Raw genomic sequence first — 15,176 nt, 5'->3', positions numbered from 1 at the left:
ATCAGATTTTACTTGACCACATTGTAGAACAAGTACCTGTATCTCTTTCCATCCCTGGGAAACCTTGAGGAAGAGACTTCCTGTTTCTGTGACATACGTCAGAGTACCTTCTGCGTCCCTGAGAGTTTGCTGCATCATACTCTCTCGACTTGAAAAGGTTTTTAGCTGAAAAAAAGGGTATGTATCACTGAAACTATTTTGAGTTATAATGAATGAGGCAAATTAATGGTTTGGGCAAAATACTTGTGCATAGTTAGTGTCAGAGTGCTCTCAGTTTCGAGAAGCGGGAAGGGATTTTGTTGAGCAAAAGAGCAAAATCTTCGGCATTAAAGGCAGAGTATGTAAGATTTTGAGGCGATTCTCTCCACCACTAGGTGAAGCTACAGGTCGTGAGCAAAACCAAAAAACTGCTACCTCCACAAACCACCACAGGTTGGCAGTAATGAGCAAATCTCACCCCTCTCCCCTCCTCCTTGCCAGCTCCAATGAGGGCAGGAATCGCTTGTGAGCTATAGCTCAGAGCCGCTCTGCAGTAAATGGGCTTATACTCACCCTACTGGTGGAAAAAAAGTACTTTTTGTTTTTACTGGTCAGAAAACATTCAAGAAGGGTCGTTGTCATTAATTAAACTTGTAATTTAATAACGCATCAAATATGGACAGACTGGAACCTACATGTTTAAAAAAACTATGTAATTATGATTGTAGTTATTTTTTTAGTTAATTTATTTTGAAAATATTGAAAATCTTACATATTCTACCTTTAAAAAAAACACATGCATGCAAAAGTACAGATGTTTTTGCAAATGGTGTTTTGGTCTCATGGTTTTAGATGAATATACCAGCTAGAAGGTAATAAATATTGCAGGATGTAGGATGACCTGCACTAAGCTAACCAACAGGACTTGGACAACTCCTGACAGATAGAGCTGATTAGCTACAGGACATGCTGACCACACACTGTGCATAGAATGATGCTTTAAAGCACAGATATTATTCTATTGCAAAGTAAATTTTATGTTAACAATTTCCTTCAACCACAAAGTTTCATTTGCTTAACCTTGTAAAAACTAAGCTCCGTCAGTCGGGGGACTTGGACACCTGGTGGTAAACTGTGCAAAGCCATTTAAGAGACCTCAGCTGAGCTCTCTGAAACATCTGTAATTTTGTTCTGCAGAGATAATATTCACATATTGCACGGTGATTACATAGATGTTTGGAGATAAAGCTGCATCCTTCTGAAGAGATTCATATTCATCATGAAATAATTTGTTTGTTTTTGCAAACCATTGATTTTTTTTTTTTAATTGCGCTATTTGTTGTCATCATTTATTCTTCAGCAGTAACACATAAACTAATGTTCGGATATCTTAACTACGGAGGCGTAGAGCTGTCATCCTCATAAATAAAAGTTTGGGCCTTATTACGTTATAACGTGATATGTTTTATTGTAAAAACGTATAACCACTTGAACGCCAGAGGGATTACATCTCTCGGCTGGCCAGGAAGCGCCTTGGGACCTCCCCGCAGAGTTGGCAAATGTGTTTGGGGAGAGGAAAGTCTGGACTTCCCTGTTTAGGCTGCTGCCCCCGCAATCAGAACCCCAATAAGCGGTAGAAGAGGGATGGATAGATGGCACTTGAATGCACCTAAGATGATGTAGTTTGCATTCATAGCAATTCTTGTGCCGCTCAAGTTTCAATTAGAAATGATGCCACGTCATGGGGATCAGACGCATTTTTCCTTCTGTACAGGCCCATACCTTTTAAAACTGTCCTTAAACTACGCGTATTTATTACAATGTGATCCAAAGTGTTCCAAAGCACCATAATTTCACAATGTCTCAACCCAAGTACGAAGAAAAACTCTATCAAGTCCTGTAAATGAGCCATTTGTGATCTCCTATCCACCCCGCACACAATTTCCTCATCTAAAGTCGAAAATGACCAAGTTCACGTTTTTAGATATGTGATACGTTTCACGTTTTTACAATAAAACTATCATGTTTTAATGTAATAGGGCCCAAACTTTTTTTTTATGAGGATGACAGCTCTACGCTTCCGTACTTAACAGAATTTCCCTTCACTATAACTCCAAAAGTATTCAAAGCCCTTGCAGAGGTAAACATACTATTGCCATGTTGTGTTTTAGGCTTGATCCTCCTCGATTCGTCAAACTGAAGACACTCCACCGTTTATTGCACAGCACTTCTTATAAACCTACTTAAAGAAAAACCAAATATCCCTTTTAATGAAGGAAAACTTACTGCTGCTGTGTTACCAGGAGGTCCAGGTGGTCCAGGAGGTCCTGGAGGGCCAGCAATGGTCAAACCTACCACAAGAAAATGTCACTATAAATCTAGTTTATTTCAGCTAATTTAACTGTGTGATTTTAACTGGCAACCACTGCACTGTAGCTGTGTGTACCTGAACCATATCTGAAAGGCAACCCAAGGGGCCCTGGAGGGCCAGGGGGCCCGGGAGGCCCAACAGGACCAGCTCTGCCATAGCCTGGAACGCCAGGTGGGCCTGGGACGCCTGGGTGGCCCGGAGGACCAAGTACTGAATCCCCTTTGGGCCCCTGCAACAGGTTACAAAGAAGTTACCAACTGCTTTATTTTGTTTTTAGAAAAGATGCAAAAATAAATAAATCTTGAACTCACCACCAGTCCTGATCTCCCAGGCATACCTGGTTGCCCTGGATACCCAGCTTCCCCCTTTTGTCCCTTATTCCCTTTCATGCCCACGTCACCTCTAAAACCCTGTGAGTGCACACAAACAGGCAAACACACACACATTTAACAGAATACAACAAAATAAATGACTGAGATTGATGAAGATGGCCCTGTGTGAGACATACCCAGCCTCCTCTCGGGATAAACGTGCCTGAAGAAGAATAAGATCAGGAGACAGATGAGGAAGTTAAAACACATATTAGCACAGTTGTCCTAAAACCAATTGTTTGATCCCAGCATGGATGTTGCGTTTAAGGGACTCAGCAAGATCTGCTATTTGTAACTTTTCCCTTTATTCCAAGAAGTACTGAAATAATAAATGATGTTTTAATGTTCCTTAGTAAGCAGTTGTTCCCTCACTTGGTGGCGCTGGCATCCCTGGAAGGCCCCTTTCTCCCTTTTCTCCTTTTGGTCCTGATTGGCAGTTGCCTTGGTGACAAAAAGGCAAACACAAGCTCGGTCGCGTTTCGGACCATTTACACAGCGACTAAGACTATATCACGATTAATATTTGTTAAGTTCAAAGCCCATTAGAGGTGATTTAACCTACCAGCTGCAATCGTTCCGTTGGGATTCAGCTGAAATAAGGAAACAAAAACATCAGCCGTCGGTGACACAGTGCTGGCTGAATCTGGCGAACTCTTCTACCAATGTTTAGTTACAGTCGCCCATTCTGTAATGTCAACGTATTAATCAGCGTGCAGATGCAGGCTCATGCAGATTTTACTTGGATGTGATTTCATTTCTACCTCAGTCATTTCTTTGCACCGAGCCTTCACCTTTCCAGGGTTGACATGCAGCATGCAGGCATATTTGGGAATCATCCTAAAAAGGTTCTGAGTAGTAAAAGGTTAGGATTTGTACCAGAGTCACACAGAATAACATGCAGGTTATCCGTGGGAAGGTTATGAGAGAAAGGAAGTAAATGGGATTAATAATAGTAATAATAAAAAAAGAATAGAAATAGTCATCTTTCTACTGGAGGCCACAAATATTAATCAATGAGCAGGCAGATGATGTTTGATGGATGCTTGAGATGATTCATCCCACACTCTAATTTAAACAAGCCCATGTCAGAGAGAATTACAGCATAACATACATGCCCAGAATGAGCCCTCTACTTTCATAAAATAGATTTTTTATTTAGATTTTTTTTTTCCCTGTCTTTTTCAGTCTGAAACCTACGGGCATTTTGCAGTGGGGTCTGGGAGGAATAGGGAACACTGTCTTCAAAAAACCAGGAGAAGAGAGAAGAGAGGATGTAAGCAGATGAATTTTGAAATACAGCTGAAAAATGAAGATTGAGTCAAAATTCAAAGGTAATAAATAAATGTGTCTTTACTCCTTTAGGGCAATTGAATACTCCTGGGCGACCTGGAGGTCCAGGAGGGCCAGGAGGTCCCTGAGAGGAGAAGAAGTTTGGAAAAGCATTAAGAGGATGGAAATGGGGAAACAACTTCACATGAACAAATGATGCGTAATTTGGATATAATTAATCAGCATCTCCAGTGTTTCTGCATGTGCTGTCAGGTTGTTTGACTCACTGGGAGTCCTCGAGGGTCTCCTTTCTCTCCTTTAGGTCCCATCAAGCCAGGCTGACCCTGCACAGAGACAGATTTGTTCTATTTGTTGCAACTACACATTAATTAAATGTAAAAACCTGTTTTAATGATATAACAATATCACAGAGGCAACATATAATCCATAATATGTACATTCCCAATTATATTTTAAAGTAGAATCTAATTATTAAATGTTTGATACAGAGAAATTAATCTATGAAGCTTTTTTTTCTCCTTTTAAATCTTGCTTTAAATATACATTTAGCTCATGGTACTTACTGGTCGTCCAGGTATACCGAATTCCCCTTTGACGCCTGGTGGTCCCATTGGTCCCTGTCAGCAAAGAAGGAAAGTGACTGACTGGAAATCTTCAACACATGTAATGCATAAACCATTTATAGCAACAGAGAGAGTTTTGTTTAATGGCGTTTAAACTGCTGAAAAGTTGTTTTTGTCACTTAAAAAGAAGACTTACTGGAATTCCAGGGGGTCCAGGAAAGCCACTATCTCCCTGCCAACAAGCATACATTGATCTGTGCTGTGATTTACTGCTCACATGTAAGTAAATCCCAAAGAACTTGCATGCATCCATTATCTTGAGTCATTCTGCAAATAACTTCTTAGGCAAGCGGGTGAAATGTGAAAAGCAATGACAGGAAATTTTACTTTGATTCCTTTGTGCCCAGGCAGGCCAGACATCATGGATCCATTTGCTGCGATGATAAATCCTGGCTCACCCTTTTCACCCTGCATGAAAAAACACCAGTAAAAACCATGTGTTGATGGATTAAAAAAGCAGCGGGCATGCACAGTAAGCCAGGATCAATGTCTTACTGCTTTTGCGTGCAAAAATGAGTCGAAACGGAATTAATTTAGACAGTTTAATGTGCACAAATATCAGAAAATTATGTGTGTGAGTACAGCGTATGTACATCTCACTTTCAGTCCTGGAGGTCCATGTACACCTGGCAGTCCCGTGTCACCCTTTGGACCCGGTGGTCTCTGCAAAAACATGGCAAAAGATACATAATTACACCAGATCTGCACCTGGAGGACATAACTGACTCAGAAAGCACAAACCAACCATTTCTAACAAGATCATTTGGTGCAGAATGAATGTTTTTTGGCTTCTACTCACAGCAGGTCCCTGAGCTTCAAAAATCCCTGAGAAGTTGAAGGCACCATCTGTATCGTTTATCAGAAGCTGAAAGGACAAATGAGGACATTTGTTCGCAGGAGGAAGACGACATATTTTTGTAACGGTGAACAGAGCACACGAGCTGGAAACGACATATGATCATCCTTCAAGAAGCTGCTAGTGTCGAAAAGGTGCCTTTAAAGGGTTGCTATTATGGTATTTGGAGTTTTCTGAGCGTTCTACAGTGTTACAGTGTTGAATCCTCACCAGACATGTGAACGGCACTGTTTTTTATCACCTAAACGCATGTTTGAGTTTGAGTTCCAGCACTCTCTCCGTTCGGTTTCCATGGCGACGAAAAACATATCGTTTTAGAGAGTTTTTTCTACTTGGAAATCCTTGTGACGTCCCGGGGGATAAGGTTCGGTGATTGGTTACCTTCTACTGGTTAACAAGGGCATGTACAAATACATCAGGCGGGTGGAAAATGTCGGATAAAGTTATTTCCAACGATGGCTGGTGAGTTTACCAAAGAGAGACATCCTGCTGCATTCGTTGCTGTGTTTTCTACTTCGTTTTCAGGGTCTGATTCAGGTTCCAACATGTAGGGCTGTATACTATGTGTTGACATTGTATTTTGTGTTTTTTTTTTTATTGAGTTTATATTAGCCTAATCCTTCTGCTTATTAGATGTTACAATGACGGCGAAAGCAGGTGCGGTGCGCGCTCCCGATCAAGTGCAGTGGCGGGAGGCGGGGCTTAATGCGGAAGAGTCTCAATCCACTTGTTTTGCCCGCAGGCTGATCTGACAGCCTACGGAGAGGGCCGGTCTGAAGTAAATAAAGCGATTTGTGACAATAACTCGATCAATCCCAGCCCTTCTGGTCTCAGAAATGAAAATAAATTAGCTTGAAATGCACATAATAGTTCCACTTTATAGAGCTATGTTCTGACGGTACGTACATCCTGCAGGTTGATAACGGGTCCTGGTGGTCCAGGTGGTCCTGGAGGACCAGGAAGACTAAGCCCATCTCGTCCAGCCTCTCCCTGACAGACAAGTTTAATGGTTTAGCACACCTGTTCATAAAACACATTTAAACAGCACCATGTAGTAACGGTCTCACCTTTTGCCCTGGATCACCCTTGTCCCCCTGTTGTCCCTGTAGTTGCAAACACGACATAAATAAATATGCAACCGAGTTCAAACTTTGTCTCATTGACAGAAAAGAGATGTCACATAACTGATCTGATTAACTGAATGCAATTATTTAAAATGATCATGACTGTAAAGCAAGATTATTTTCTAACTGTTGCTGTGCCTTTTACGATTACACCAACGTTTACTGAACTATCAGTCTTCAAAATCACGTTGCAGGTTAAAAACCCTTTCAGAAAACTTGACAAAACGAACCTTCGTCCCTTTTAGTCCAACCAACCCTGGCATCCCTTGTTGGCCTGTGACACCTTGCTCCCCCTGCAGAAACCACCAGGAAACGTTTTCAGCAAGAGATATCGACGTTAAAAACCACCTTTTATCGTGTAAAAAATGAAAAACAAAACACCGAGGCATTTCTGTGCAACAGATTTGTGGGTAAATGCTTGAAGGATTCTGTGCTGCAGTGGATTGTAATGCACAACAAAGCAAACTGTGAACCTGTTAGAGGACAACATCTCTATCCTCTTAAACAGCATGCTGCCCAAAGCTGCTATCTCTCATCAGCATGAGACCTTTCACTAAAGAGCTGTTTAATGCCCTGAAGGCTCAAGACTTTTAAGAAGCTTTTCTGATTCGTTCTGAGATATCTTTAATATCTTGAGAAGCATGACAGAGGGACAGTGGGGAGAGAAACCTGACAGCAGACTCACCTTTTGCCCTGGCTCTCCTGGAAGACCCTGTCACAGGCATGAAAGGGAGACAATAAAGGGAGAAAAATCTTTGAAATAGATGTGTAGCTGTGTGTGGAGAGAAATGTGCTTCAAGTAATGTTGCTCATGTCCTGTAGGCCTCCTTGTACCTCACTCTGAGCACAGACCTGGTGCCAAACTAACTTTGTTGGGAGGTTAGGAGAGATGTTATATGCTAAAATGCTGACACATACAAATATCTTACCTTGAGTCCTGGAACTCCAGGACTACCTGGAGGACCCTATAAAAAAATAACAAAAAAACATGCCAGTTAAACAGCGACTGTCATTTTTTTATTTTTTTTTTACTTCATAAAACAAGGATGCAAAACCTAATCTTGTACCTGCTGCTCTTTAAATGATGTGGCTCCAAAATCATCCAGCAAGCCAGATCCTTCCAAATCCTCAAAAAGCAAAAGAAGTAAACATGATTAAATGGTTTATCCAAAATTTTTTAGATAAGAACCCTGCCGCCTGGGAAACTATTCAAGTCAAACAGTTCATTCCTCACGCTGCGTGGGACGGACTTTTATGTTTCACTCAAAAATAAAAACTGCTTAAATAATCTAAAAAAACTGCAGTTTAACAGCGCCTGAAGTGTTCAACACTACGCCACATTCACTACCGCTTCATTATATTGTAGATAGTTTACTCCTTTTAGAGCAGGGGTGCCCAAACTCTTTGCCTCCAAGGGCCAAACTGAAAATGATCCAATGAGCCACGGGCCAAACGCTGTAGCTTTAAGGATGAAACACGAGAAAATGCACAAAGTTATTTTAATTATTGTTAAATAGCAAATACGGTGTATTTCTTTTTCCTATCTGGGCAAATAAAATGTTACATGAAAAATCAATATAGCAATAGAACAATAAAGCCATAGTCAGAGGGGCAAGAAACAATATTTACAGCCACTAAACTACAACCAAGTGCAACGTATCAACAACCAGGAACAGTGCATGTGGAACAAGGCAAGTTGTTGTTACTTAGTGGAAAACATGAAGTTGATCTTTGGACATGACCAGTCTCCATGTTGGGTTGCACCTGGCTCACTGACAAGGTCATTGAGGTGTGAGTCAGTCAGGGTCCCTCTGAGTCTGGTCTTACTGAGGTTTATGACACTGAAAGTGTCTTTTCATCAAGCTCTGTAGACCATTAATATAAACAATGACTTAAGGGCCAAAAGTGAAGTGATGACGGGCCGATTTTGGCCCGCGGGGCCCACTTTGGGCACCCCTGTTTTAGAGGTAAAGGTAGTTATTGGGCCGGTTCTGAAAACTTCTTGGCAAAGTAGTGACTTTGATCTGTTGCCATGGTTTGCAAAACATATCTGGACATGTTAGCTTGTGTGTCAAAATGACAAAACAAGTAAAACTGATTCTGGCTATACATATTACAACATCATCGTTGGACACTTACCGCAAACACTGGGGCGTAGCCTCTATACATAGGTCCAGGGGGCCCTGGAGGACCAGGTGGCCCCCTGGGTCCAGGCTGCCCTTCTGGACCTGATGATCCAGGAAGACCTGGAAATCCTGGTGGACCCTGATCTCCCTGAAAGAGATGTGGTTTCTAAATTGCACATACTTTTATTTTATTTACTTTGTTTTTGTTTGTTTGTTTTTGAATATTGTCACTATTCTATTTATGTCTTGTTGTATTTCTGTAGTAGTTTATATTGTTTTGTGAATACTCTAACTTTAGCAGGTTAGACACGCCTTTCTTTTCTCTCTCTCTCTTTCTCCCTTCATCTTTTTTTTTCCTCTTCCCCTGCCATGTCCAGCACGGTCATATCAAGACTGACGATGATTGCAAAATAAAATATATATATATATTAATAATAATAAAAATATTCACATTATCAAGGGCAGCTATATACATGAGATGTCTCCCTTGACAGAGCAAATCTGTCTGGCAAAAATATGGCACGCAGATTGCTGTTCTGTATGCTGAGATGCTGGACAGGACAGGTTACAAAAATAAAAAATAAATAAATAAATAAATTGCACATATTGTGGTTCGGCTGTTGGAGAAAAAAAAAAAAATCAGCTCCAACATTAAGAATCACAGTTTCAGTGAGAGAAAATGATAAAGTTTGGAAAACACATGATGGTACAGAACACCAGGATAATAATTCCTGCTGTTGTGTAGTCAAATAAGCAGTAAACACATCTTACCTTTGGACCCGGTGGCCCATTCACACCAGAATCTCCCTATTAACAAACAAATGAAACATAATAAAATCCCATTAGCTACAGTGTTGACTTGAGACAGACTGTTGTTCTCCGTTTGCATTAAAAATCAGAGCAGCTTTCGCAACTCAGACTTGTTTACACCCGAGCCGCCATTAAGAGCTTGGCTCTTTGTGCAATGAGGGTTTTTAAGTTTTGTGTGTGATTGTTTCTGCTAACAGAGCGGTAAGAGGCCTGCACAGGGGAAATCAGAAGGCTGGTACAAAAGTTAACATGGCAGAAATCACACACTTTGGAAGTGCCAGGTCGAAGCCAGTGTGCTGTGAATTTACGTGCTCCTAAACCACCGACTGAATTCTGAGTTTATACCAATAACAATGTGGGGAATAAAAGTATCTTAACTTTACAAGCAGCTTGTTAGCCTCACCTTTTCTCCCTTCCCTCCAGCAGGTCCAGGCTCACCATCATTCCCATCGACTCCCTAAAAGCGCAGCAACAATTATAATTTAGTTTTATGTGTGTGAAGGCAGACGGCACACACTCATGTGAAAAAGAAAATACTTCTCTCAGTTCTCAGCTTTTATGTACCAGGACATAATAAACTGCAGTTGTGCTCATATTTATTCATCGCCCTTCATTAAAGAAGGAAAAAAACAAAAAACAAAAACCAGCTGCTTGTAAAATAAGCTGAGATTGTCTAAAGTAATAAACAAAAAAAAAAAAAAAGTATTAAAAACATTACATTATTTTCTTATTATGGATCAATATAATTTTTTTTTAAAAAAGTAAACAAATAAGAAAATTTATTACATATTACATCACTGATAAACTAATATTTAGTTGAACAATCCTTTAATGTTTCCGCTGCAGTCAGGTGTTTTCTGTTCCTCTCAGTCAGACTTCTGCACCTGTTGACAGGTATTTTGTCCCACTGTTCAACAGAAAACTGCTCTAATTTGTCCAGGACCAATTTGTTTGTTTGTTTGTTTTTTCTTTGTTCAACTCAACTAAATGGAAAAAACAGTGTCTTATATTACTAAATGATATTTTAGCAAATTTTTAGTTTTTGTTCCTTTTTTAAATCTCCAGTTATTTAAGTGACCGTTGTAAATTCAGCCTTTTCTTTAATGAAAGGGTCTGAATAGACATGAGCACAACTGTAAATGACGTAGTTTCACCACATTTTATTATTCAGTTCAATAAATAATGAGCCGTTAATCTCAAGCTGCATTTACCCAATATTACACAACCATGAGTCTTTTTCATTATGTACTTATACACAAAAGCTTAATATCAAAAGGATGTTCCAGTTCCTTTTCACATGACTGTGTGGGACCAAGACTGCATCATGTTTGTCATTGTTGAGCAAAAGTAGGCGCTGCATGCAAGCCTGCGATTAGAGCATATTAAACAAAGCTCCTATACCTGAAGGGAATAAATAGTTTATGATGTAAAGCATATATAAATAAACCTGTGTGTTATTTAGTGCTCCTCCAACGCAGTTAGTAAAAGCCTCTAAAAACTCAGAAAAGACACATTTACCCCAACAGAGGCTACAGCTGTAACCACATTGAAGCTTCTGCTGTTCATTACTGGAGTTCCTGCCAAAAAAACTGCTGTACAGAGATAATGGAAGAAAAGGTATGACCCATGGAGATATAAAAAGCTCCTGATGAGGTCGCTGCAAAGTATAAAGATTTAATGATGAGCCCAAGAAAGATATATAAGTGCTTTTTAGCTCAATTAATGTGCACACACGTGTCCTCGATGGCCTCCCTCTCTCTCTCTCTCTCTCTCTCTCTCTCAGCTGGTAAATGTGGTCTCACACTGTGCAGCAATTAATGGCAGGAGGAGCAGTAAATGAACATGGGGTTTTCGAGCAAAATCGGGGCAAATATTGTCTTTTCAGGCCCTTGAAAGGGGCTGATGATACCTGACCAGACCCTGACCCAAACCCAGAGCCGGAGCCACTAAACCACTCCTCAATCACCTGAAAACAGAACTCAGATCAGTAATTATATGCACTTAATCACCCTTAAAACCAGCCTTTTTTTTTTTTTAAAATAGTTTATAGATTTGCTGTTTTGTTTCTTTAAGGATGTGAATCCATTGTTTGGCTAATTCTACCTTAACTTCAGCTGTGCCTAAGCCTCAGAGCCTCTCAGCAACATTTTAAGAGGAATTCCATCGCTTGCTAGTTTGCAGTTTTGTCCTGCAGAACTGGATAACCACACCCTGAACTCCTCTATACCAGCTAGCTGAAGGATGTCATGTTCCATTTAAAACTAGAAAAGATTAAATATCCCCTGAGGGGGGTAAAGAAAGCAAAGTTTACTAAGTTATGGATCCCTTTTTTTTTATTTTTTTATCCCTTTTTATGTAATAGGAACAAGTGAATGATTCATAAAGGCTTCATTCACTCTGAATGTAAGAATATGTGGATTAATATACAGCGATGACTTGTTTTTTCATTTAAAGCTGCCACTGTTATCATCATCTCAGCTGGCTGCAGCTTGAGTCAGGCTGAAGATAAAAAAATAGGGCATAAAATCATTTTTGAAAGGAAGATGGAGAACAATAAAAGAGGATGAGTATTTTATATCATGTACCAGAAATTTTTTCAAAGAAAATGTTTGAAATTAAGCTCATTGTACTCCAGATGTGTAAACCTACATCTTCACTCTGCTTTTTAACTGGAAGGTTCGTAACCAGTGATGCCAGAAAGAGAAATATAATGAATGATGAACTCACAGGCAGTCCTGGTTCACCTTTCTCTCCATCCTTTCCATCTCTCCCAGGAGCCCCAGGTGGTCCAGGCAAGACATGTTTAGCCTCAGTCCCCGGGGGACCAGGCACTCCTGGGGGACCTGGAGGCCCTGGGGGACCCTGTTAACCGTATGACACCACACATCAAAAAAAGTACTTTGTATGTGTGTGTGTTCATTCGATGTTAAGTTAACGGCCTATTTCACTTACCCGAATAATCTCTGTGTCACTGTCAAAGTCTTCAAATCCAGAGCCCTCCTGATGAACACACACCATATCTCCAATCACAAGTCAAAACCAGGCACTGCTCCTGAAGTTCACAACTAAAACTTAAAGTCTTTGGAGTCTTTAATGATGTTTTTTTTTTTTTTTTTTTTAAAAAAAAGTTTTTTTTAAAAAGCTAAACAAACCAGAAACATGGAAGACTTGCTAGGGCGACCAGGAGGTCCAGGAAGACCTGGAGGACCAGGCAATCCAACACCAGTATCACCCTGTGAGAAACCGAAGCAGCAACATTAGATTTCTTCTTTTGCTACTCTGTGTGTGCACAGTAAACATGACTACTTATTAATGAAAACAGGTTTATTAACCTTTTCTCCCTTCGGCCCAGGGTCTCCTTGAAGTCCAGGGAATCCTGTTGCTCCCTGGGAAAAAAAAAGGGCGATAAGAGCTGGGCTCAACGCCACATCAGATATGAGGTGTAATACAAAAACACAGATAATGGTATCAGGAGTGAACCAGGACTGTCTGCAGTGTACTGTAATGGTCCAAATCAATAAAAGTAAAAAAAGATGTGTACTATCTCTGCTGACATGAGGCAGAACTCAAATTAGTGTCTGTATGTAGAAATGATTGCATAAGGGAACTAGATTTCACTAGAGACACTGAAAAATGAGTCCCAGATGGAGGAACATATCTACAGGACTGGGAGAGTTTTACTTACTGGGACACCAGTTTCACCTTTACTTCCCTGGAGAAAAGAAAAAAGAAAGAAAACCAATTCATCACTGCAGACTCTGACCTGTAAACCTGATAAACAGCAAAACCCCTTCGGCTCATGTTCTGCGAGTAGAAAGCTGCGGGTAAAAACAGGAAGTGAGCGAACAGATGGGACTCACAGGTTGTCCATTTGTCCCAGGATGTCCAGGAGGCCCTGGAGGTCCAGGTGGTCCTTGAGGACCTCGTGGTCCAGGCTCCTTTCCATCTTCTGATGATGTTCCTGGAGGGCCGGGTGGTCCTGGAGGTCCAGCAGGACCTGGATCTCCTCGCTCCCCTTTCTGACCTGGTGACACCTGGAGGGACTGAACAATGAAAAGTCGTGATGCACTGATTCCTTTAACTGCAGGATGACATAATACACACTTCTTTTTCTTTCTTTTCTTTTTGGAAAACCTTAAACACATAATGGGAGTTTTCTCCATGAAAATATCAGGAAACCAGAAGCTTAAATGGGGCAGAGTCCTCTCATGTTAACTGGGACACAACTGCACTGCAGGATTTTGGGAGCAGGTTTGGACCACTATAAAACGACGCAGATGCCAATTATTCTGTCATAACAGTCCTGAATATCTAAATTGATAATAAAAAAAATACTTACAGAGTCTGGTTTCGTGGCAGGAGGAGGTGTCTGAAAAGATCTTACTACAAAATGAAGCACAAAAACAGGACAGAAAAGACAAACAGGAACGGTATGAGAAGGAGCTACTCTGCTTCTTCAGCACCACCTGCTGGCTCATTTTTAAACTGCAACAGCAAAATACCACAAGCCTTGGAAAAATAATCATGTATACATATTTTACTTTCTACTATGGTCGTCTCCTGTTGTCCTGAAGCCTCCTCAATGTTTTCATCTTCATCATCGCTGAATGACACCTCAGTGGGCGGAGCTTTGACTGGGGTGCTGTAAGTGGGGTCTAGTATAGGGAAGGGCTACAAACATGGTCATAGAAGAGATAAAGAGGGTAAAATTAGATTAAAATTAATTATATAGGGAAAGTAAAGAATATTATCCTTTAAAAACTTTTAGTTTGTTACTTTAGTTTAAGATCCATATAAAAACTTTATTTGAAAAGCTTCTGTATTTCCAGTGTTTTCTCCGTCAGCAGCGTCATCTTTTGCTCCAGTCCAACAAAACTGCTGCTGAATGTAACATGAAAAATAATGTGTTTGCTGCTGATGATAAAAAAGTATTTTCTTCCAGAATGAATCGAACATTGGCCTTAGATTCACACTGAAAGCACTGTTTTTGTTGTTGTTTTCCACATTCTGTAAAATTTGCTGTATTGATAAAATGTATTGATCTCATACCAGAGAAAAAGCCTGCCAGAGAAAAGGGCATGAATCCACCCGTTCTTTGGATGAGGGGGCAGACTGAACTTGTACATGCAGTGTGACTGAACTACAGTCACTGTGATACAAATATCACTAAACTCCGGTAGCAATAGGGGAGTCAGATACTTTAACCAATGGCAACATCTCTCGTTTCTCCAGATAATTTCTCCACAGAGGCAGAAAGACATAGTATAACAGCTGTTATTAAAGCAAATTGGTCATCAAATTAAAATAATTCAAATCCACTTTAAGTATGAAGGCTCCAGTATGTTTTGATGGGGATTTTGTGTCCAGATAGTCAGGAAATACGTCAATTGTTTGACTGAGCATGTTGGCCAAGTTGCTGCATTCATCCTCAAAGCAAAAGCTTACTTATTTGCTTTCCTGCCAAAATTTAGATGAGAAAAAAAGCACAAGTCGTGTTTGTATTGTAAACATGGAGCTGCAACCAGCAGATAATTGCAGAATGTTTTTGGCACAAATGTCACGTGTGGTTTTTTTTTTTTTTTCTTTTTTTCTCAGTTGCACAAAATTATTTTCACTTTTTCTTCCT

The 15,176-nt window shown here is 40.3% G+C and overlaps 1 protein-coding gene across 2 annotated transcripts in view; it reads right to left on the bottom strand.

Annotated features, from left to right (window-relative positions):
* Positions 1-15,176, bottom strand: part of LOC306770735 (collagen alpha-1(XV) chain-like) — a 64,701-nt gene that overhangs the window by 2,759 nt on the left and 46,766 nt on the right. Inside the window, exons 8-39 of one of the 2 annotated variants that reach the window (XM_079259636.1) lie at positions 14,092-14,221; positions 13,890-13,933; positions 13,411-13,593; positions 13,236-13,262; positions 12,883-12,936; positions 12,703-12,783; positions 12,503-12,550; positions 12,278-12,412; positions 9,954-10,007; positions 9,512-9,547; positions 8,754-8,888; positions 7,682-7,741; positions 7,544-7,579; positions 7,300-7,326; positions 6,845-6,907; positions 6,558-6,593; positions 6,397-6,480; positions 5,434-5,499; positions 5,235-5,297; positions 4,962-5,042; positions 4,771-4,806; positions 4,575-4,628; positions 4,278-4,334; positions 4,076-4,135; positions 3,919-3,960; positions 3,284-3,311; positions 3,094-3,162; positions 2,859-2,884; positions 2,662-2,760; positions 2,426-2,579; positions 2,266-2,330; positions 37-165 (exon numbers count right to left, since the gene is read on the bottom strand). In XM_079259636.1, the coding sequence (XP_079115762.1) occupies positions 37-165; positions 2,266-2,330; positions 2,426-2,579; positions 2,662-2,760; positions 2,859-2,884; positions 3,094-3,162; positions 3,284-3,311; positions 3,919-3,960; positions 4,076-4,135; positions 4,278-4,334; positions 4,575-4,628; positions 4,771-4,806; positions 4,962-5,042; positions 5,235-5,297; positions 5,434-5,499; positions 6,397-6,480; positions 6,558-6,593; positions 6,845-6,907; positions 7,300-7,326; positions 7,544-7,579; positions 7,682-7,741; positions 8,754-8,888; positions 9,512-9,547; positions 9,954-10,007; positions 12,278-12,412; positions 12,503-12,550; positions 12,703-12,783; positions 12,883-12,936; positions 13,236-13,262; positions 13,411-13,593; positions 13,890-13,933; positions 14,092-14,221 (2,262 nt within the window). The remainder of the gene's footprint in view (positions 1-36; positions 166-2,265; positions 2,331-2,425; positions 2,580-2,661; positions 2,761-2,858; positions 2,885-3,093; positions 3,163-3,283; positions 3,312-3,918; positions 3,961-4,075; positions 4,136-4,277; positions 4,335-4,574; positions 4,629-4,770; positions 4,807-4,961; positions 5,043-5,234; positions 5,298-5,433; positions 5,500-6,396; positions 6,481-6,557; positions 6,594-6,844; positions 6,908-7,299; positions 7,327-7,543; positions 7,580-7,681; positions 7,742-8,753; positions 8,889-9,511; positions 9,548-9,953; positions 10,008-12,277; positions 12,413-12,502; positions 12,551-12,702; positions 12,784-12,882; positions 12,937-13,235; positions 13,263-13,410; positions 13,594-13,889; positions 13,934-14,091; positions 14,222-15,176) is intronic. The other variant, XM_079259637.1, reaches the window with a different exon arrangement.

This window comes from Telmatherina bonti, assembly GCF_933228915.1.
Source record: "Telmatherina bonti genome assembly, chromosome: 20".
Taxonomy (NCBI): Eukaryota; Metazoa; Chordata; class Actinopteri; order Atheriniformes; family Telmatherinidae; genus Telmatherina; species Telmatherina bonti.
This window is presented reverse-complemented; position numbering and strand designations above follow the sequence as displayed.